The following is a 22,947-nucleotide window of genomic DNA, read 5'->3' as shown; positions in this document are numbered from 1 at the left end:
GAGAGCACCACCAATGTGTACACTTGTTGGATGGAATGAGTCTAAAACTTGTATACTTTGTTGTCTTTGGATAACATGCTGGAATGGACGCATTTAAAATAAACAGTTGAGTGTTTTTGACCAATGTTGAAAAGTTACATCAGCTTTAAAATGATTGTAATTATTTTTCTTTTGTATTTGCTTTAGATCTTTACTGCTCTGCCTCCGCTCACTCTGGGCATCTTCGAGCGATCCTGCAGGAAAGAGAACATGCTGAAATACCCTGAACTCTACAAAACCTCCCAGAATGCAATGGGCTTCAACACTAAGGTAAATACTGTACACACAACCAAGAAACAAGTTTCCCCAATAACATTACAAAATAAGACAACCACAGACAAGTATGTGGTTTTGAGGCATGGTTCATATCACACAATGACACTAAGTAGCAAACTCGAATCCTGATCATGATCTTCAAGCTTGTTTTTTTATTGTCCACTCCATGTTTGAAAAATCATGTTTTTAATTTAATTTCTCATTTTCTATTTAATTTCTCATTTTGGAAACAAAATCTTCATATATAGAAGAACCTTGTGATTTATTATAATTGCTTTGGTGATAATGACCTCATAGACGGGTCACGCTGTGAACGGTTTGCTATATTGTTTCTGGTGACCAGTTTGTCACTCCGGCTAAAAGCCTCGCTGAACAAACAGATCCTGTTATACCTCAAAACCGTAAAAAATCAGCTTGACAGCAGCACCTTGTTGGTTTAGTCATTAGTACAACACCCTCTCTGTCAGCCCGTCTCTTGAGTGGTCACTCTCTTTTTTAGAAGCTAATAAACTGTGTAAATGTTGACAGTATATATTCCTTGTGCAAATTGTACCAATCTTTTTTACTGTACATTGGTAGTGTATATATAGGACAAGTATATTTCCATCTTCTCTGGGTGTCGGACTGTTGGCTTTACCTCTCTCTGTGTTAATAAAGTTGTCTCGTCTCCAGCCCCAGCATGGCTGTCTGCTGGTGTCACCTCGCGGCCCTGCTCCACAGGCGTGGAGACCCATTTACTACAACACTGACACGGATTATAGACGACACAACCCCTAGGGTCAGGATAGAGAGAGATAGACAGATTTACTGGCTCTTTGTAACACAAACGCTGGATTTTTCGCATGCCAAAAGCAAAACATTAGTTTTAAAAACTTTTGCTACTCACCATTTCATGGTTTTCAACCCTTTCACTATGATTTCTATCTTTGATGAGACATTATTCAATAAGTATTAAAGGTTATAATTAGCAAAATGTTCCTTACATTATGTAGAAAACAGTAAATAAAAAATGGCTTTTTTCACAAACAGGGTCACAATTGCATCCCTCAGATCTCTTTCTTCTTAAATCTGCATTTGTGTAAAGAACCGATTGAGAATTAAGACTCCTAAAGCACAGAGAGAGAAACAAGTGTCTGAGGATGAACAAAGGTAGGAAATATTTAGTGCTTTGCTCACTGTGCCCTCTTTCACTTTTAATTATATATAGTCTTGAAACTAAAGTCTCCCTAATAACACCGAAGCCCTTCATAGACCCCCAGGATGACTGTTTTTACACTCGCTCAACAAACTGCATCTCTCTCTCTCTCTTTATCCTTTCATGCTAGTTTAAGCAATTAAGCTGTCATAGAATGCAGCCCTTAATTCACACATTACAGACGGCCATTCACATCTACATTCTTAGCGACCTGCTTTTGATACTGAAGAGTCTGGGGCCTCCTGTGACAAACGATAATGAACATTTATTGACTTTATTAGCATTCTCTGTATGTATGTTTGTGTGTGTTTACGGGTTTAGCTTTACTTGTGAGGGCCAGATTCTGTAACTAGTACGATCTTGTACGCTATAGTAAAAAAGTCTTATAAATAGGTCATATATTTCATGTGTGCAAGTTTGTGTGAGTTATAAATGCATTTTATAGGGTGTTTGGTTATTTGTGTTGCTCAAGCCATTCGAGGTGTCATTTACAGTATGTCTGTGGCACAAACTTGCAGGAGTCTCACAATAGTTTTTTAAGGCATGACTAATAGAAAAAAACGGCAGGTTGTGGCACCATCAGAGTTTTTTATGGATGTAGGATAAGCCCAGAGCTTTGTTTTGTTGTGAGGATAGCAGAGGTGACAGGGTTAGGGTATAGAGGTCAAGAGGTCACAGAGGGCCTCTATGAAACAACACAGAACAAGACAATCTCAGGCTATTTCTCTCTCCTCTCATCCCAACCCCCTCAAATATTCTTGGCCACCACAAGGTTTAATAAATTGTGACAATGTTGGTGAAAGACATGTGAAGAAACTGTTTTAGTGTGAGCCAGACCGCTTCTGTCAGGTACTAGCAACGGGAAGGTAATCTGTATTTGGTTTGACATTAGGGTGAATAGCGAATGAAACAATCGATCCCTTTTAACACTGTATGAATTTTACTTTTCAATTTTGGGTGAACTATCTCTTTAATCTGAAGAAAAGTTTTTTTAATGTATATGCATTTAAGTTTGTAATGCAATTGATATTTAATGATATAGAATGATACATTAATATTTTGCCGTTTTATTTCATGTGGGAGTAATGTTTTGTGTCTGCGAGCAGCGGACAGTCTGAAAAGAGCAGCGCTGGAAGAAACCGGGTTTGGAAACTCCACCTCTGACGGGCCTGATTTCATTTCACGGCTGTTTCATGCTACATCGCCCATTAGTGTTTTGTTTGGCCACATCCGTGCATAATGTAAATTCAAAACAAGGCGGTTTTGGAGGAGGATATTTGTTTAAACGGCACATCCAAAAACCACACGCCCTTGTATATACACACACAGACACTCAAAGGCTTTATGCTTTACCTGTGAAAGCGATAGTTTTTCCACGCTCCCAAATTACCGCTTGCTGTAGCGACAGACTAATACATCTTCATTTCTTGAACTTCTGCGTCTGTGTTTGTATTAAAAGTTTCTGTGTTTTTTTCCCAACTCACAAAGGAACGATTGGAGAAATTTGATCGGGCGACTAACTTGAAAAATAAAAGAATTAAGGAAAAACTCTTGCAGTTCGTTGCAGTGCCTGCCTCTCACCACACTCGCAGGATATACAAAGTGTCTGTCAGCGGGGTAGCCATTGAGCGTGGAGGCCTAACAAACCTTCCACTTACCCCGGTGCTTAGAGCCCACAAAGGCCTGGGGTCAGGGGTCAGCGGAAGGGTTAGGGTGGCCACAGTCTTTCTCGTGGTTTTCGTTCCTCTCTCTTATTTCTTCTCCCCTCCTCCACTGTTCTGCAGGTCTTCTGGGCACATTGTCTGAACGGCCTGTTTCACTCCGTCATTCTCTTCTGGTTCCCCCTCAAGGCCTTCCAGCACGGTAAGCGCACATACGCTCCCGCGCTGCTTTAGGTTTTGTTTTGTTGAGGTCACTGGGTGTCGAAGTGAAAGACAGGCCTGGTCTTGCTTCAACTTAATAGCTTCTCATTGGCCACCATGAATAACTCAAAGTCAACCACTCATAGGCGCGCACACCCCCACGCGCCCAACCACACTTTTTTACAGAATTTCCTCATAAAAACATATATGTTTTCAATTTCAATTGTTATATTTTTTTATACATGTTTTTATAAAAGTAAGCATGTTTAAATGAGTGTGGTAAGTGTGTGAACAGATGCATGTGCTTTAGCTGGCTGACTACAGGACCACACAGACTCAGACCTGTTCTTTAAACAAAGAAGAGATTGCCCTCTCTGACTGACAACCTTTCAGCACTACACACACACATCTTCCTGATCCACATGCTGTGTTCATTGTGTTTTGCTCTGTCAAATTATTGATGCTTTTGGATGATCAGAGTATGACTAATACAGCCACATTAACCCATGTTAGAAGCATTCTTATCCTAAATTGAAGCATTGCACTAAACTACTAACCATAGCAATTATGTTGAGACAATTATGATCGTACTTGACTGTAGGAAATGGAGTTTGTCTCTATGTTTTATTATTCCTCAAAGATTTGGGCAGATCTATCATGTTAGCATCTCTACACGACTGTCATACAGCTGGAGTTATTTTTTATTTACATGACCCATAAAGAGAAGGTGTGTCATGAAAGGGGAATTAGCCAGTATGTTTGTTGAGTCTAATTCAATGGTCGATTTGCACTGTTGTGATAACATACCAAAATAGTTATATTAGAGGAGTTACAACAATGTAAACTAAATTGTTATTTTGCAAGGTTTCTCTCTTTTCTTTTTTTTGAAGAAAACATTTATGCTGACAATATAGCATTCTATTGAAACCAGAACATTCCTTTCAGAAGGTTTCTTTATGGAATATTTCTATAAATATTTCAATTCTCACATAATGTACTACCCTTATGCAATCCCAGATGTATACTTTAGCTGAACACAAACACATCATTTTATATTAAAATGTTATCTTGTTTTCTTCACATCCGGGGTTAAAAATTGTGAACCTCAAAAGAGCACATCCATCTGTAAAGTTCATAAATAATTACTGAAGCCAAACAATAGGTATGTGAGAGATAGATATTCATATTTTGTGCTTATTTGGCGACTTATATGGCGTTAGCATGAGGAAATTATAAGAGAACTTCATATTTGTCCGGACTATTCCTTCAAAGTTACAATGTGTAACTTTTCCTTTTTATCACATCTCTGTTTTTAAAAGAAATTCTGGTTATTTTAGAAATGTAACACAAAATCCTACCCAACAGCTGAAATGATAAATAGTTTTTTATAAGCTTACCAGTATGAGGCTATGGGATAAGTTTTGAACACTAGTTTTATTTTTATGTACTTTCTCAATAAGGATTGTATATTTATTGGAGATTCAAAAGTTTCCACTTTTACAAGCCCACACAAATCAACAGTGTTATTGTTTTACTGCTAATGGAGTTTCAGTAATACAGATTTGAAGAGCTGTTAAGCTCACAGTCCAGCGTCGCATCTTAACTCATCAGTAAAGCCTAGTACACAAGTATACATTGGCCTCTCTGTTTAGACCTGACCATTAGACCTCTCTTGAATTCAGTCAAATAATGTAATATTGTCTATACACTTTACCGCAGACCTGTTTGTATGTACATGTCTGTGTGTGCATTAGCATGCAAACCTCCCATCTAAAAGCTTTCTTGTTGATTTCTCTTCACAGACACTGTCTTTGGAAATGGAAAGACACCAGACTATCTACTCTTAGGCAACATGGTTTACACAGTAAGTGTTACGCCTTCAGACCCTCCATTATCTGTGCGTCTCCAGAAAAGACTTCTGAATCCTCACAAAAGCATCTCTGTATCCTGGCCACTTTGTACCGGTCATCCCGCTGTGAATGTTCCTTCTGGAAATCAGTCTGGACGCACCGGGTTCTCTTTTTTGCCAACTTTTTATGCAATGAAATAAAAAAATAAAGCAGATCTGCTTCATTTCAAACGATACTTCAAACATAACCTGTTTGGTAATTCCTCTCTGTTGACCAAACCTCATATATTAGGTCATCTGGGTGTAATGTTATATGTATATTCAGTGTAATGTTTATATGTATATGCAAATGAAAAGAAGAAATTGTGTCTTGCAGTTTGTGGTGATCACGGTCTGTTTGAAAGCCGGGTTAGAGACGTCGTCTTGGACCATGGTGAGGGTTTGAATATCCGTTTCACTGTTTCCACACATGCTGCGCATGATTTCACAAGTGTAACTATCACAGTCATGGGATTTTTGTGAGATTTGGGAACATTTGTGCTCCTGATGTTTCCAGTGAGCTTCAGTGGTTATTTTGATTTGTCGTTACATTCATTTAACATGCTGATTCGTGGTCACACACAAAATTCCATTGTAGGTTTTATTGTTACTTGTTATACTCTTATCATAAAAATGTAAATCTATTATTCAGCTGTAATATATTACATTAGTTTGGTGTTTGGAATAGCATAAAGTCTCTTTTTAACTTAATGAGTTTTTTCTGATGCCCTCTACCTCACAGTTCAGTCACATTGCCATCTGGGGCAGCATTGGATTGTGGATAGTCTTCTTTGGCATCTACTCTTCTTTATGGCCACTGATCCCATTGGCTCCGGATATGTCAGGAGAGGTAATAAACAACAATACACCGTTTTCTTCCAAAAAAAATTGGGGCAACACATGATTCCGCGAACATGATTAAATCTATGAAATGAACCACACATTTTTCCAGCTATCCAGTACCTCAGAGATGATGTATTTTTGTAGGCTAACCTAGAAGTATAGACTTTTGGGAGATCGCAAAACATAAACTGTGTGATTAACAAAGGTTTATGATGTTGACACGTTTTGTCTATCTAGATAATCTTGACCAATTAACATAACATTTGTTACCTTTGAAACCGAAATGCAATTGGCAGAAGTAAAAAGCTAACACGATGCTATAAACAGACTATACGTAAGGTCGCTCGATATCGACGTCACCACCACCAAGCCTCCGACAACTCTTTCAATCTTTATGAAAAAAGGTGTTCCCTGGAAAGTAATTACTCTATGAATGAATCCGCATCTGCGTTTTAAAAGACTTTTGCCCATGTTGGATTATTTGTGAGCTTTATATGCGCGATGACATCTGACGTCTCTCCCAAAGGAAGTTGTTGCTTTTAGCAACTTTTTAGCCATTTTTAAGACACAATAAGACTTTAAAAAATCACATTGGTGTGTTTTATGTCATAGAATAAAATGTGCAAGGTTTTGTTAACCACGGACCTTATTTCAGGCGAACTACCAAAAACCCATAGACTTTGGAGAGATGGTACCGGAAGTCCTAAAATGCTAACTCGCTTCCGGGTTTTGCTTACAAAAAAAAGACGTATTCTCCTCGGCTCCCTGTGTACATTGGCTGTCAAGTGGTTAATCGTGATTAATCGCATACAGAATAAAAGTTTGTGTTTACATAATATGTGTCTTGTGTACTGTGCAAATTCATTTTCTATTTATAAACACATAAACAACATACACATACGTGTATATTTAGGAAATATTTCGATGACTTTATTTATATTTAGCAATAATTACAATTAAATATAAACGTTTAAAAAAATGAATATGTGCTTGTATTTGTATGTGTTTATAAATACAAAATGAATATGCACAGAACACAAACTTTTATTCTGGATGGGCGATTAATCGTATGACAGCCCTAGTAAATACACAAAATTTGTATTAAACGTATTAGGTTAAAAAAAGATTACTCATGTTTTATAAGTTTTTGTCAAATTTGAGATGGCATTCTTTTGCAGATTTTGTTCTCACACACAACCCATCGTCATGCCTGGGGTTGTGGATGTGTCAGGTGATATAATGCACACTCAGACCACCCTCTCTCTCTGGCTTCGGGCACTACACTATCTGTGCAATAATCTGAGCATTAAGAGTTTTCTCTGCGTTCATTAGACTGAGCGGGAGCCGGAAACTCTACACCTCCATGAGGCCTTGGGGCACAGAAGGTCTCGGCTCTTTTCTCACCTCATAATCTCCTAATGGAACATAATAGCCCATATTTGTGTCACCTGTGAGGAAGAGCTGTTTGAAACCATACATCAGCTTGTTCCTGCAGAGTCCAGACAAACCAAAAACTTGTGTATTTATAATACCTTTGTGTTGTTTTCTTTGAAGGTAGTCCAAGTTCATTTTATATGTGCTGTTTATTGATATAATGTCTAGACTTCAATGGGAGACGCTTTGTTGTCACACCGGTCTGTGTTTAATAGTTTAATAGTTCTCATGGGCTTCCATGGGTTCGCATCCCAGGATCTGGCTTGTACCAGCAACCTCACATGTCCTGTACACCCATCCTGAATGGCCAGTCGAGTGCGATCTTTTATCTGGTACATGTACGACGGTAGAGTTGATCATACCCCAGAGGCCGGGGGTAACCCAATGCCGTGGGGAACCATGGCAACGGCACTACATCGGAGATCAGGGACAGGGGGGTGAGACACGTGAGAGAGGGCACACCTAAACTCTGGGCCACCTCACATGGACCTCTGACTGTGCCGTCATGGCTGCCTGGGGTCTTGGGAGAGAACAAGTGTTCTTGGAGAACAGATCCATAAAAATATAATGGCTTTACTTTAGTATTTACCATGGTATTTTAAGTACCAGCAACTACTTTTAATCAATGATATAGAGTCTGTCATAGTGGATGATAGCTAAACATCAAATGTTGTTTGCTTTTTCAACCGTCACCACGCCATTACACCAGTCAAGTTCTGCAAACAAACACAATCACACATTCCTAATCTCATATGCACAAAGTCGTGTCATTAATCCACAACATGCACGCTTCACATCATGTGTCTTTCATTTGCCATCCAGAAGCATGTAAAGTTAAGGTAACTCTGTAATGAAAATAACGGTTGACAACATGAGCAATAAAACGGCATGTGTAAGTTCTTCAGAGGTCAGAAAAGTGACGCAACACTGAGATTCCAGCTGCATTGAAGTTGATTCTGCATCACATTGGTTCTCGTTCTTCCATTGAATGCAACAGTCAGGTCTGCTTTATTGAAGCGCACCTGGTATCTGTGTGTGCGTGTATGTGTGAGAGAGAGGCCATTCATCTTGTTGCATTCTCTTTGATGTACAAGATGTCACCTTTAGCGGTTCACTCTACTTATCAGGAGATAAAACTGCTGCCTGACACTCATCTTGTAACTTACTGGAAAATGCAAGTGTATGTGAGAGAGAGAGTTGATCTGCTCTATTTCAAACCTTTTTTAACACAACCTGTCAAGAAATTCCTGTCTAAATGGTACAGGCTTTAACAATTGTGAAGTTTTCCATATTTCTGTTTGACAGTATAACTGATTTTGGTGTTGCATACAAAAAATTTTTACGGATTCACCAGTGTACATGTTCACACAATGTCAGCACTAGTTTGAGCTTCTCGTGTCTAAAGGTGCGTTCAGTGCGCCGTCTCTCCGTTTAAATGAATTACATTGTCGCTGGGTGTCGCGGGTGGTCTGAGCGGGGCATCAGGGATAGTCGTCCCAAAAATAAAAATTCATCATTTACCCTCAGGTCGTTCAAAAACTGTATATGACTCTTTATACCATGAAATACAAAAGAAGATATTTTGAGAAATGCCCTAGTGGTTTTGTGTCAATACAATGGAAGTTAATGGAGGCCTTCAAAATATATGATATAAAATATAAAAATTATTTTTTAATAATAGAAAAGGGGGAAGATGGGAAATCTTTTTGTTTTCATTGTTTTCTCACTTTAGGGCATTGTGGTCATCTCTCCCTCATGTCTTGTTATGAGAGTATCTGAAAACTCGCAACTTTCCCTTCTGTAAAACAAATGACAAATGGTCAGGCTGTATATATACAAGTGGACGATATGCATTTCGAATGATCGTTTTGGCTTATAATAAAAGCAGATTTGAATGAGCTGCAAGTGGGACATATGGTTTTGCATTTGACTCCATGTGTGTGTATGTGAGGATGGAGAAAGTCAGCTTGGCTACTTGTATGCCAAAGGGTGAACATCCATGTCTAAATTGTTCTCATCTCATATTTACCATCACATTAACATTCTTGGGCCAGCGTTATCACTGGCAGGCATGAGCAGTCGAACTACTGGTTAGTGCGGCCAGGCACATTTAATCCAGCCTGTCAATCACTGGAGGACGTCACCACGTAGGGTTGAATGATAAACGCTCAAACCTGATTTTTCTGTTTTATGTGCTAATAGAATCTGTCAACGTTGGATTTTGACGTTTTGAAAGACTCGATCAAATTGTCCGTTGCTGTGCGGCTGACAGTTTTGATAGACGACCATTTGTGCATGAAGGGTTGTGTGCGCCAATTTTGCGGTGGTTTACAAATTTGTTTCCATGTTGTGTCACATTTAGTCTTAGCTGAACTTAAAGTGTGGCCAATTCCAGTGTCATTTGAGAGTCTAACCGTAGTTGAATCGCTTTGGGGAAGCAACCTTCAAATACTGAACCAAACACACTTAGGGGCTGCTTCTCGATGTTCTTGTAAACATGATATAGTGCATTTATGCAGTTTTAACGGTATGTGTTTTTTACGGAAAGAGTTTTCCAAAAAATGAACTCTTACAATATTACGTTTCATGAAATACAAAAAAGTGTAAACGGTCAAAATATAGAAAATGACTGCATAGTGACCACATCTGTCGAGCTGCACAAAAAGACTAAAATGACCTGAAATTTTCTCTCTTTCTTCAAACAAAGTTTTACTAGTTTGAATGCAGAAACTGGAAAAACTGACATTGGAAGAATGACGGCATTTGATTGTGTGTGTTTGAGAATGTGTGTCCAGAAGAAACACAGAGACTTGATGTTCTGTCAAAACAGTTGTCGCTGTTGATGCTGACAAGCTTGACTGCCCGAGAATAGACGAGCAGAGACGAGAATACGTCAGTTTATTATTCTGTTTTAAACGTACACCAGCAGCCTGCATATTTGGTGTATCTTTATTTATATGGAGGTTATAAATAATGATGTCAAAAAATGTAAAATAAATATCTTTGCCATGTCATACATTGAAAAAAAATGCCAATCTTCGCTACATGTTTCGAATACAACATAGCAGGAAACATTAATGTTGTAATTGAAATATAATCAAACATTCCCAACAGGGGTCTCATTCATACCTATGTTTTAGAGCCCCTCTGGCCGGGCTGATTGTTAAGTATGTTATTCTTACAACGAAAATTATTAAACCGCTATTATCAAAGAGAAAATTATAGAGCAGTCACATTTCCCCACGACATGAAAATCCCCTCACCCGTGCCCAATTTTCTTCTATACCTCTTGGATACACAGAACACGTTTGTTCATTCAGGGTCAGTGACAGGAGGAGAGGAAGCCATTTTGATATCCAGTCATTTGGGGTTTCCGGCCTCCGTGATGTTTTGTCAGACATCAAAGTCTGTTTTCTTGTAATGGCGAACAGATTAGCTAATTTGCGAACACCTGAGACCGTCGGTCGGTAGATCGGAGCTGGCAGGTGTGACTTTGTGCTGGTTTGGATTACAGGAAGTTGATTTTTCTGGGAGCGCCGAGTTTAGACAAGTGGCACAAGCACGTACGGTGAATAGCGAGGCGAGGGGCGGATCAGTGCTCTTTGACATTTAATGACAGGTTTTTTCAGCACATCTGGGCCAAAGAAAATAGGCGACTGGATCTCGCAGCCTACGCCAGAGTATCCCTGTCTCCTGAATCAGGCCCGCTGAAACCACAGAGTACCCTTTCTTTCTCTCTTACTGTCTCTCTCTCTCGTATTTTCAAGCTTCTACACAGACGGCAGACAGTTTCACACTGTTCGGTATTGGCTGTGGCTAATGCAATATACGCTTTACGTGGGAAAAGTCTTTATTCTGGGCGTTGTAATTATCGAGAGAGATTTATAAGACCTTAATGTTATTACTTCATTACTGATGTGTTTGTCTCAATCCCACCCAGTCCAAGACTCATGAAAATCTCCTCAGCTTGTTTATTTAATTCCCGGGTGTATTTTGGCAGACGAACGTTCAGATACTGGCTTTGCTCGGGCTCTCTTTGAAAAATGCATTGGCCGTTTGTTTTGGTTGAACTAGTTTTCTGAGATAAGTTCATTCGGATCCAATTCGAACATTTATCCATCTGCCGCTTCAAACTGCTTAATTAAGACTTATGTGTGTTAGTTTTGCACCTAGTACCATGCTGTGCTGTCGGGGCGCTGACGGTAACATCCGTGAAAACGGATTGTGCTGTCTGCGCATACCTTAGTTTGTATGTTTTAAAATATGATGAAAATAATGCTTTTGTTATCTCCCTAACATCCCAGCTCAGGATAAAATGTTACACGGAAGAATTTGGAAAACCCATTTGCGTTGTTGTTTATTGCATTTATTTTACTAAGTCCAAAAGCGAATGAAAGAACCCTCTTATTTGCATACTTGGACATTTGCACACATGCACTGTGTCATATGATAAAGTCAATCTGGCAACAACAGGTCAAGGTTAACCATCTCTCCACGTTTTAGCAATGTGTACACTCGCAGGTTTCCTGTAGCTCAGTGGTAAGAGCGTGATGCTAACAACGCCAAGGTTGTGGGTTCGATCCCAGGGATTGCACATACTTAACAAATGTATAGGATAATGCTAAAAGGATAATGGTGTTATGTAATTCCCTTTGGATAGAAGCGTCTGCCAAATGTAAATTTAAAATATATCCGATTCCAGTCCTCCAGTTAACTGGATTTAAAGGTTTGGTCAAGTTGGTGGCTGAAGTATGTTACAAGCCAGCCGCAGATTCTCTTGTGTGCTCCTTCTCATCTCACTGGTTGTGTTTTGCAGGCAGAGATGATGTTCAGTTCAGGAGTCTTCTGGATGGGCCTGATCTTTATTCCCATCACCTCTCTGGTGTTTGATGTGGCATACAAAGTGTGAGTTTCTTCAGTACCAGCCAACCACACGTCGATTCATCTTCTTATGTGGTCACCGTCTGATTTACTGCAGTAGTTTAGGGTTTCCATGTTCTTCTCGTCTTCTTCAGTTTGTATATTTTGATAGTTTAGCCAATATGGCGTCATTCGGTTAAACATTATCCTGAGTGTAAAATGATCCCTGTTCATTTTCGTGGCAAGAATGGAATGCCAAAACTACCGTTACTCTAGTACCATGTACTAATAAAACAGCTGCTGTCTGTTATATCTTTAAAAGTAATTACAAATATATTTCATTGTCTCACTTTTTTGTTTCCTATTGCATATGTAATAAATCTGGTGTTCTGTATTTGTACATTTGACTTTTTTTTGCATATCAGCATGAAGAAGGTGTGTTTCAAGACCCTGGTGGATGAGGTGCAGGAGTTGGAGGCGCTGTCTAAAGACCCTGGAGCCGTGGTGCATGGCAAGAGGTGAGGGCCGTTTCTCATCTATTCATAATAAAACTGAAAATGCAAAACGAGCGGATCACCAGGAATCGCCTCCAAGTATAAATGATCGCAATGGCTGCTCTCCCACCCTGTGCGTGTCTCATTCTGTCTCCTCAACCCCTCGCCGGAGACAAATCGTGAAGTTTGTGTTTTAGTTGATCTGTAGAGACCGCCATGACCCTCTTTATGTGGATATGTATGATGTCTGCGTCTCACAAACGTTTCCTGTTCTTTTGCAGTTTGACTGAGAGGGCCCAGCTTCTGAAGAACGTGTTCAAGAAGAGCACCGTCAGTCTGTACCGATCCGACTCCATGCAGCAGAACATCCTCCGTACGTCAGCGTCACACATGTGCACCGCCATGCACACGCGGGCAGACGCAGACACACCCACACGCTCTCCACAGTGGAGACTCCACAGACAGCCTAATTCGGAATCACTGATTCACACACACTCCACCATACCCATCTGCAGCATCCAAATGCAGGTTCACGCTCACACGCGGGGGGTCATGGATGCACAGCTTCAGAATCTCAAATATACAAACCTGAATCAAAACCCCTTAGAATTAGGTGAAGACGGTTGTTCTCAATAACTGCAGATAATAGCTAATAGCTGTAATATCACTCTAATGCGACAGCTGCGCTAACAAAGCTCATGTCGGAGGGTTAGGTGCCACCGGGCAGCTTCTTTGGGTCCGGGAGACTTGACATGAGAGCTTAAAAGTCGAATCTGGAGAATTGTAAGGACATCACAGTCCTAAAGCGACTGTTAATTAAAACACCTACAGATTTATGAGGTTGAAATATATGTAGTGACAAAGGATTGACACAAACACACTGGCTTATGAACAGACTAACATTTTCTCTCCTGAGGTGCTTGTAAACTACATTTTGGGTTTTTACACACTTTATTTTAGTGGTTTTCAACTGGTGGGTTGCGAGACACAGTCACATGTTTGCAGAGAAAAAAAGAACTGCGCAAAACAAAATACCTTTCACTGCCAGTTTGGGTTTGGAGCCAAAACCAGTTGAGAACCACGGCTTTATTTCTTTGCATTTTAGTTTTAGATTACATTTCTGTTCATTAACTTTCTTTATTTGACTATTCTTTGTGTTTTGCTTTTAGGTGAGGATGAGGGATGTTCATTGATAGTCTAATGTCCTTAGATGCATTCTTACCCTTAGCTCACACCGCAAAGCATTACAGTAACCTGTTGAAATGCATTTTAGCATCATAGCCTGCGCTTTCCTTAACATCCCTCTCATTCCCCACCTAAGCATGTGCTGCTGTGTCATGTTTAATCATTTCAATGTCCCGCTATCATTTACACAATGCGTTGCCCTCCTCGGCCTCTTGCATGTGCCCCCCAGGCCAGCAGGTAGAGGTTGAGCCAAATGAGACGTAAGGTGAGTCATTCATACATCAAACGTCTAGTCCCAGTGTGCAGTGCTGTAGAGACCATAGCACTAGTGAGAGTGAAATTGCGAATGTGGAATACTTGACTAGTTTGAGTCCAAATGGTAGTTTGCTTTAGAGACTTCAAATAGCCCGTTTTGTTCAAATGAGACGGTTCTTGTTTTGTTTTTAAAGGTACTCGGTTAAGTAGAATCAATAATCTGACATTCCAACATTCATAGTGTCTTATTTCCTAACTTCCATTTGGACTCTGCCAAGATAATTACTATTGACCAATCGGATCATCTCTGCCAGCCCACCCACAGTGCCATTGCCGGTTTCTAGAGGTCCCCTGTGAGACCGATCTGAATTTTGTTGTTTATTTCTGGAAGCAAGCAGTCAGGATGTCGTGCATACTGATTTCTCCCTGCAGACAACTGACCTCCTTTAATTTGACCAATGCAACTATATTCAGTCATTTTGGGCTCATTGGTGTATGTAGGTCATTGCCAGGGTTTACTAGACTCTCAGTTCTTACAGGGGTGGGAATTACACATTTTGAAATACTTCAGTGCAGTGTTTAAGCACGCAAAATTTGATATTATGTACGTGTTACATTTTAAACAGCCAATTCAGATGCATGGGTTGCAATGATGGGCCAACAAGCAATGGTATTAACACGAATCCTCATCATTTAAAGGAATAGTTAACAAATAAATTTAAATCTTTCATCATTTACTCATCCTTATGTCATTCCAAACCTGTATGACTGTATGAATATATTTTGATGAACGTTAGTAACCAAACAACATGGGGCCACATTGACTTCTATTGTATGGACACAAAACCACTCAGACATTTCTCAAAATACCTTCTTTTGTGTTCCACAGAAGATCTATTCATATACAGGTTTAGAATGACATGAGAGTGAATAAATTAAGTCAGAATATTTATTTTTGGATGAACTATCCCTTTAGCGCTGTAAACCAACCCGCAAAATCTAGAATCAGGCCATTGATCACCTTTTCAAGTTTATAGATAACAAAAGACATCCCAGTGTTGTGTTTGATTAAACCAACAGCTCTTTGCTTTCAAGCTTTTTTGTTTTATAATTTCTTTCAAACTTGTTTTGCTTATCTCATGTTTTAATGATTTCGTTTGTATCATCTTGCCTGAAGTTTGAAGTTTGGATGTTTTCCAGCAGAACATTAGTGTCAGTATGTTTGTCTTACGCATGTTATCCCCAACCTGTTTACAGATGGCTACGCATTCTCTCAAGATGAGAACGGAGTGCTGTCCCAGTCTGAGGTCATCAGAGCCTACGACACCACCAAGCAGCGGACCAATGAGTGGTGAGATCCGGCTCGATGGTGACCCCCAGCCCTCCCCCCCCCCCCCCCCCCTCCGCGGCTACTCTTCTTTTAAAGGCTGACAGCCAGTTGGTTTATCTTTGGCCAGCCTGGGGCACCCTGGGCAACAACGGATATGAAGAACATGTTAGGGTAGGGGAGAGATATTCTCATATCGGGCTTTGAAAGGAAACAAAGATTTAAGGGTTTGTCTGTTGAACAGCGGACACAAGCTCTGTGCTAAAATACTTTTTGCCCAGTGTGCGGTCAGTATACATTTATGATTTGTCAAGTGGAGGAGAGCAAACGTGAAGAACTGACTCTCCTCTCCTCCACCATTCCTTCGGCTCTGAGTGTTGCAGCCAAAAATGTGACGATGAAGGTGTTGAGAAAACGTTTGTGTGCTCTTCAACTGTGACGTCCTGTTTATTAATGCCACATCTGTTGGTCAGAATGTTCCCTTTTAGTTTTTTTAGCGTATAGATGTTTTTATTTGCATATAAAGTTTCACGTTCCAAGGAACAATATGAATGCAGTCCATGTTTTAAAGAAATCATAGGAAACAATTGTTATGTGGTCCTTTACACTTGTTAAATGCTTTTTGCACTAATGTGACCACTTTACACCCAACTTTTTATTTTCAAGTTAAATCGAATATTATAAGGCCTTACATGTGTTGTTGCCTTCTACCAAAACTGGATGTTGTTTTCTTTGTTTATTTTGTTGTGAGATATTTGTGGGTTTTTCTCGTCAGTCAGTTTATCGTGCCTGATTCGTTCAGATTTCTTTCAGCTCGCAGGTATCTGTCATTTTATAAAATAGGCATCATTTCAACGGCTCTCTTGAACAATTCTCTGCAATCCACATCTTACACGGCTGCAATGATCACAAAGGTGCCTAACAGGAACTGTTTTTCCCCAGTGAGACAGTATTTTAGAGATTAGGTAGCAGAATAGCACGCTTAAAGAGAAACTTCACCCAAAAATGAAAAGTCTGAAATCATTTACTCACCTTCCAGTTGTTCCAGATCTGTATACAATTCTTTGTTCTGATGGACACAGAGAAATATATTTGGAAAAATGCTTATAACCAGACAGATTTTGCCCCCCATTGACTTGGTAGTTAAAAGTGTCACAGAACTGTTTGCTGTCCTACATTCTTCAAAATGTCTTTGGTGTTTAACAAAAAAAAAAATCGTGAAGTAATTTTTCCTACTATTGGAGTCAATGGGGGGCACAATCTGTCTGGTTATAAGCATTCTTCCAAATATCTTTCTCTGTGTTCATCAGAACAAAGACATTTATACAGATATGGATGAGAGAATTAAAATTTTTGGGTTAAGTCTCCCTTTAAGTTAGACCAAAAAACAACATCGCCCATCTCATAATATGTTGTCCATGTTGTATCAGGCTGCTATGGGAGTGTTAGGAGATATTTTTAAGCCTCACATTGAACAGTTTATGGTCCTGTTTGATAATGTGTTGTCCGCCGTAACTTTATTCAACAATTCCCACATCACAGTTTTAATCCTTCAAACGCAAGTGCCATTAGCATAGAAGAACGGAGGATTTCGCCACACCCGTATCGATACAACTGTCTCTATAGTTATTTTGTGAATTTGTATTTTTATATTGGACTTAAGTGTGACTTTTTGGACCGACCTGCTTTGTAATGAAACCCTGTCCCTCTTTTGTGGCTCCTCTTCACAAACCGGTGGTGGTTCATGAGCTTTGCCTGTGACTACAACTGTCTTATTGATGCTTCTTTATTTGATGGTGGAGTTTGTGCGTTAGTTTCCTTCTCCCCGTGGGAGAGCACGTTTTGTTCAGCGTGTCTGCGTGTCTGTGTGTCGTCTGCATGTGCATGTGAGCTGAGGATGCGTGTTTGTGTAACGTTACGTGTGGCAGTGCGAGCATATGTCTCGATCCCGTCGGTATGCATGTCCGTTTATTGTTTTAAGGTTGCACTCTTGGTGAATCACCCTGTTTGCTTGAGAGACTCGAAATGTTTGAGAATGTGTGAGGTCCTGATTGTGTGGTGCTGCTTGTTTTGTTTGTCTGCACGACACCAGGTATACTAAGGTGAGCTATATGCCGATGCATGGCCCTGTATGTTAACAGGTGTGTGTGCAGGTGTACGTGTGTGAGTCTCTTTATGTATCTCTGTTCGTATGAACCTCTTCTAAAGCTTGACTGGAGATGTTGCACAGTGCACTCTTTTATAGTTTATGTGAATAATATCTTCTATCGACTTAATTATCAGTTGCAGTATTATTTATGTTGGATGGATGTATATGTTTGGTATTTAGTTTCCAATCTCAGTGCAACTCTTCTTCTTCAAGCCGATATGTCTTTATTTACGCAACAAGAATAGTAGGCTACATTTATGGTTATGTGAATTTTGTTGTGGGTCATCTCACTGGTTCTAACGCTGAATTTGTGGCTCTCTGATGTAACGTATGTATGACGTGACGCAGAGGCTCGGACTGTTGCTTTCTGAAATGTCGTCTGTCAAAGTAATGCATGAATGGAAAATCATTCTTCACTTAAGCCTAAATGTTAATTGTGAGCCTCTAGTGTCGGTCACTTTAAAGAATGAAAATGCACTTTGGTTTGAATTCTCTATTGGGTGTTTTGTTTTGCTTTTAAATCTTTCTTTTATGTGTTTTTGTTCAACGATTGTTTAGCATGTTGGAACTGCAAACTTTAAGTGTTGTCTTTAACTGCCATAAAGGACTACTGAAATAAACTTTGCGACTGAAGCTCTTCTTACTTTTTTAGATATTCAAGTTATAGTATTATTGAAACAATAATGTGCCAGAAGTCAAATTACTGATTTTATGTTAACAAGATATTCCCAGTACAGATCAACTGACTCTCCAACAGGGATTCATTGAACACAAGGTTTGGCAATAATCTCTACCGTTTCCGTACCACGAACGCTTATTTCCTGTCTAGACCAATGCATGGCGAACATTAATTGCAAAAGCGTTATATTATTCTTAAACCTTTTCTATGTGGGAAAATATCTGCTATATGTGTTTTTCACTTATAAGAAGGTGTTAAGAGAGCACTTATTTGTTGTCATTACATTATTATTTTTAATAATGGTTAAACTCTTTAAAAGCTATTACAATTAACCTTGATGTCTTGTTTACAATATGTTGGCTATTTGTAACTATATCCAGAGTCTGTGTGCCTAGACATATTCAAGACTCCATATGTAAGAATGTACATTCCAAATGTATGGAATGTAAATTTCATTTAAGTGATTTCATTAAGGCTGTTTCTTTAAATGTGTCATCTACATCCTTTTCGGGATATTGGGAAACGGAGCGATTAGTCAAAAAAAAAACACAGGTCAAAGGGAAATTTTTTTTTAATTTAATTTGAAAACACTGTTGGTTAGAGAATTGAATACTTAGTTAAAGGCCCCTCTGCTATCACATGATGTCATTCCAGGTGGTCTGTACATTTATAAACACACGGCCATTTACAAAACCTCGCCCATAAAATATAACAAATACAAAATGTTTTGCCAATGTAATCTGAAACTGAGTCAATAATGGCTATCAGATTGTTACAAATTATACAAAATTGAAGCTTTCACCAGATCATTGAAAATAGAAACTGTCCCAGCGATAGCTGTGCATTTCATTCATTTCAAGTTAAGTTCAGAATGTGAAGTGGTGCATTGTGCCCATTTATGAAGCAAATATAATAAAAAAGCACTTTGCATGTTTCCCTAAAACAAAATAATCCTTGTCTTGTAATTAAATCTTTAATCTGATCCTAAGAGAAAATACAAAAAACAAGCATTCCTAGAAATCCACTATTTCCAAGAAGGCTTTGTTTGTGTGCCCTACCCCTAAAATGGGGTTGAGATTGTCGAGAAATTTCTTTTCACAATTCCTTATTGTGTATTGCTGATCCAGCAAGCTGTCACATAACACTAGAATTTTCCAACATAAGAGAACTCTTTATCGCGTAATCTGACGGAGGTGCATAAGAGATATGATGAATAGAAGATGTATGAGCTTTGAAATAAGCATCCGTGTTCTAGTATCGTATGCTCTGCTATCCAAGACTTCCAGCCAACATTTTGTTCTTTGCTAACTGCAAAGCCATACCTCATGCTCGACTATCTAGCCAGTCATAGCAGCCTCGAGCACCCACACAGCTCTCTTAAATTCCAGTTGCAGTCCCACAAGTGCCAATCTCGCTCGCTGAAAGATGCATCGGTCTGTAATATGAGTCTACAACAACCCCATTGTAAAAGACTGGCTCTTTGGTGTCCATCTCCGTTTATGCATTTCCCAGCAACCAACAAGCCCCAGGTCAACTCTGGCTGAAGTCCGCAAAGCCCTTGTTCCCAGAAAACGGATCTTGGGGTAGGGAAAAGAAGTACTGTTGTGGCAAGAGGAACCCTGAGCTCTGTGCCTGGTGTAGGCTCTGGTGGTGCAGCTGTAACTGACCGTGGCAGTGTTGGTGCTGGAGAGAGTTACTGCCCTGCATGCCCTGTTGGGAGTTGTAGGGTGGTGGTGGTGGGGGGAGCAGGGCTTGGGTTGGAGCCACTGAAACTGGAGTCGAGGATGAGGATGATGAGACCACTAAGAGCTGCTGCTGTTGAGAACACTGCCCATCGATCCGGCCCAGAGAGAACCGACGGAGAGAGCTCCCGCCCCCCGCTGAGCTGGAGCTAGTGGTGGCTGTGCTGGACTGCCGGGATGGTGTCCGGAGGCTGGGCGGAGCTGTGGTGAGGATCATGGGAATGGTTTCGCCCTGACTGCGCAGTGAGAAGCGGATCGGCTGCTGGGTGGGCTGTTTGGGTCGCAGGCAGGTGCAACAATACACGGCCACCAGAGAACCGACAACCACGAAGGCCACGAAGATGGAGCCCACCATAAGAAAGGGCACATAGATGGGCTCTGTCAAAGTGAAAGAGAACATGCGGTTAGAGACACTTAAAGGCAGTTTGCTAATGATTATTCTGAACAGGTCCATTCAATAGCAAGCTTTCTCGCATTATAATTTTCAATAAAAATATTAGAACTGTTCTTCGTTTACGAGTTAATGTGCTTAGCAATAATAGAATTTAAACAGAACAAAATCTGTCACACAACTACTCTATTTGTTAGTAAATATTTATTCAAAAGTACCAAGAAGAGCATAATAAGGTATTTCACATGTTTTGTCATATTAGCCTACTCCTATCTGGTGTCTGATGTAGTTTTAAGTTGATAGGGGAGGGGATCAGACAACAGCATAAATATTAATAAACATTATTATTGCTATACTCACTCACTCACTGGTGAATTATGTGGATTATAGCATCACATGCGTTTTTTCCAGGTCCAATAAAGATTTGTCTCCTACAAACCTAGATAAATAATGTGGTTCATTGCTGTAAGATGTTGAGAGGGGAATGATGATATGATTTTATTATCTAGATTTTGCTTTGAAGGGTGTTTGAGAAGTTTCACATTTTGAGAAGATCGTGAGCCTGGATTCTCATTTAAACAATTGATGTGGCCTTTATGAGAATACACTTTTTATAAACCGTTTTACAATGTACAATAGTAGCTCGGGGTCATTTTTCTGGCACCGTCCTCAATATTTAATTATAATTACTATATTGTCATTTTAATGAGCCTATGTGCTTCTCTTAAAGTTAAAGCAATATGTTATATCCTGTTTTCTCTTGCGGAATGTTTGGAAATAGTGAGGGTGTGTCCGGTTCAACCTCCAGTTAATCTGTCAAGCATTTCAACAGGTGCGACTGCAATTCGATATTCTTAAATCCAGACTGTTTGTATTTTATCTAAATAAATAAAAATTAAGACATAATTCTTTCTAAAGAGCCACAATTCCGGTCTTTCACATGTCCTTGTGTATTTCTACAATTTTGCTTTCAACTAGTTTAGAAGTAATCCAATCCGATGTAATTATGTATCATTACCCTATAAATATTACCCTGTTCTAGACTACACAAGCATGTAAACGCATTACAATGTTCCGTGTTATTTCATGGCGTTCTAAAATAACAACAGGGTTTTGTTGTTTTCAAAAGAAAACAGCTTCCACAATCCCTTTGACAATTTTTGGGAAATAAAATGTTGTGAATTATCACAATTAATTTCTAAATTACAATTTTAAACTATTTAATATTGCAATTATCATAGTAATTCGGAGTTAAGATTCAAAATGATCATCTCTTTATCATGAACAAATCCAGATGCACATTTTTATTTGTAATTGGTGCTCTAAACATACGAGTAAAAATGTTCCCTTACGCGCAGCGTATTGAGTGTTATTGTCCACTTCTCTGTCATTCGTGCAGATCCCCTGATCCAGGCGCGCATCCACGGCCGCGCAGCAGTAGCGCAGCGCGCAGCTCCCGCAGCACACAGTCGCGTCCATTGTATCAAAGTCCTCCGGACACTGAAAACCCTCGTGGTAATTCCCACTGGTGTCCAGCCAGCCGTGGCAGTACTCTCCCTGGGCATCCGATATCCGTAGATTCCACGTCAGATACCCCAACAAGAGGCAGTTCAACAGGCGCACCATACCGGCAAGATGTAGAGTCTATTCTTAAAAAGGAGTGCGCACCACAAACGCGCGTCTCGGTATCCTAATAAGATTTAGGATTTCAATCAAGTAACGGTGATTTGGAAAAGTAATCCAGTAACATTGAATGCAGTCATTTTAAACAAGACTGGAGTCAATTCCAAGGACCGTTATCCAAATCCAACATTCGGAGCCTGAACCTGTCCAAAGTTAGATGAAAGTAGCCATCCAGCGGAGATTTAAGCTTTAAAATAAAAAAAAACATTTATCCGCCGTTCTATCGCTGTTGTTTACTGGCATTTTTGCAATGCATCAATTGTTAACAATATTACACTGTCAGTTACAAGTTTTAAATACCTAAAAGACTCGTAAAACGTGCAATTGTTCTCCAATTAGTTTCGCGGTTTGCCAGCGATCGTGTATTGGTTGAAGCAGAGAGATGTCCGCAGCTCGCGCATCTCCTCTGAATGTGCCGCACTTGTGAGTTTATCCGGAGATGCTCACTCATGCGTTCACTCCAATTCTATGACGCGCACACAGCTGCCTGGCTGGACGTGCGCATTCATGTAGGTGATAATGTCGCGTCCTGTTACCCTGAGAACGCGGGCATAGGTATTTCATCCTTATTAAAATCTATTTTCTTTCTTATTAGTGCGTAAAGATAAAAGCGTTTCTGATTTCCTTAATTGTGTGTTCATTTCT

The 22,947-nt window shown here is 39.8% G+C and overlaps 2 protein-coding genes across 3 annotated transcripts in view; one reads left to right on the top strand and one right to left on the bottom strand.

The window, feature by feature from the left end:
• The window catches only part of atp8a1 (ATPase phospholipid transporting 8A1), a 99,576-nt gene extending 81,138 nt beyond the window's left edge, over positions 1-18,438 (top strand). For both annotated transcript variants that reach the window (XM_079479927.1, XM_079479928.1), the window contains 9 exons: positions 187-309; positions 3,295-3,373; positions 5,175-5,236; positions 5,598-5,654; positions 6,003-6,110; positions 12,354-12,442; positions 12,823-12,915; positions 13,173-13,264; positions 15,589-18,438. In XM_079479927.1, coding sequence (XP_079336053.1) covers positions 187-309; positions 3,295-3,373; positions 5,175-5,236; positions 5,598-5,654; positions 6,003-6,110; positions 12,354-12,442; positions 12,823-12,915; positions 13,173-13,264; positions 15,589-15,686 — 801 coding nt within the window. In that variant the 3' untranslated portion in view covers positions 15,687-18,438. The remainder of the gene's footprint in view (positions 1-186; positions 310-3,294; positions 3,374-5,174; positions 5,237-5,597; positions 5,655-6,002; positions 6,111-12,353; positions 12,443-12,822; positions 12,916-13,172; positions 13,265-15,588) is intronic.
• A 602-nt stretch (positions 18,439-19,040) lies between these two features.
• On the bottom strand, positions 19,041-22,725 carry shisa3 (shisa family member 3). Its single transcript, XM_079479527.1, has 2 exons — positions 21,972-22,725; positions 19,041-20,606 (listed from the first exon to the last, which is right to left on the bottom strand). The coding sequence occupies exons 1-2, from the start codon at positions 22,243-22,245 to the stop codon at positions 20,017-20,019; spliced, it is 864 nt and encodes a 287-aa protein (XP_079335653.1). The 5' UTR covers positions 22,246-22,725; the 3' UTR covers positions 19,041-20,016.
• Positions 22,726-22,947: the final 222 nt, after the last annotated feature.

This window comes from Barbatula barbatula, assembly GCF_947034865.1.
Source record: "Barbatula barbatula genome assembly, chromosome: 18".
Taxonomy (NCBI): Eukaryota; Metazoa; Chordata; class Actinopteri; order Cypriniformes; family Nemacheilidae; genus Barbatula; species Barbatula barbatula.
The sequence above is the reverse complement of the archived record's forward strand: the minus strand, read 5'-3'. Positions and strand labels throughout refer to the sequence as shown.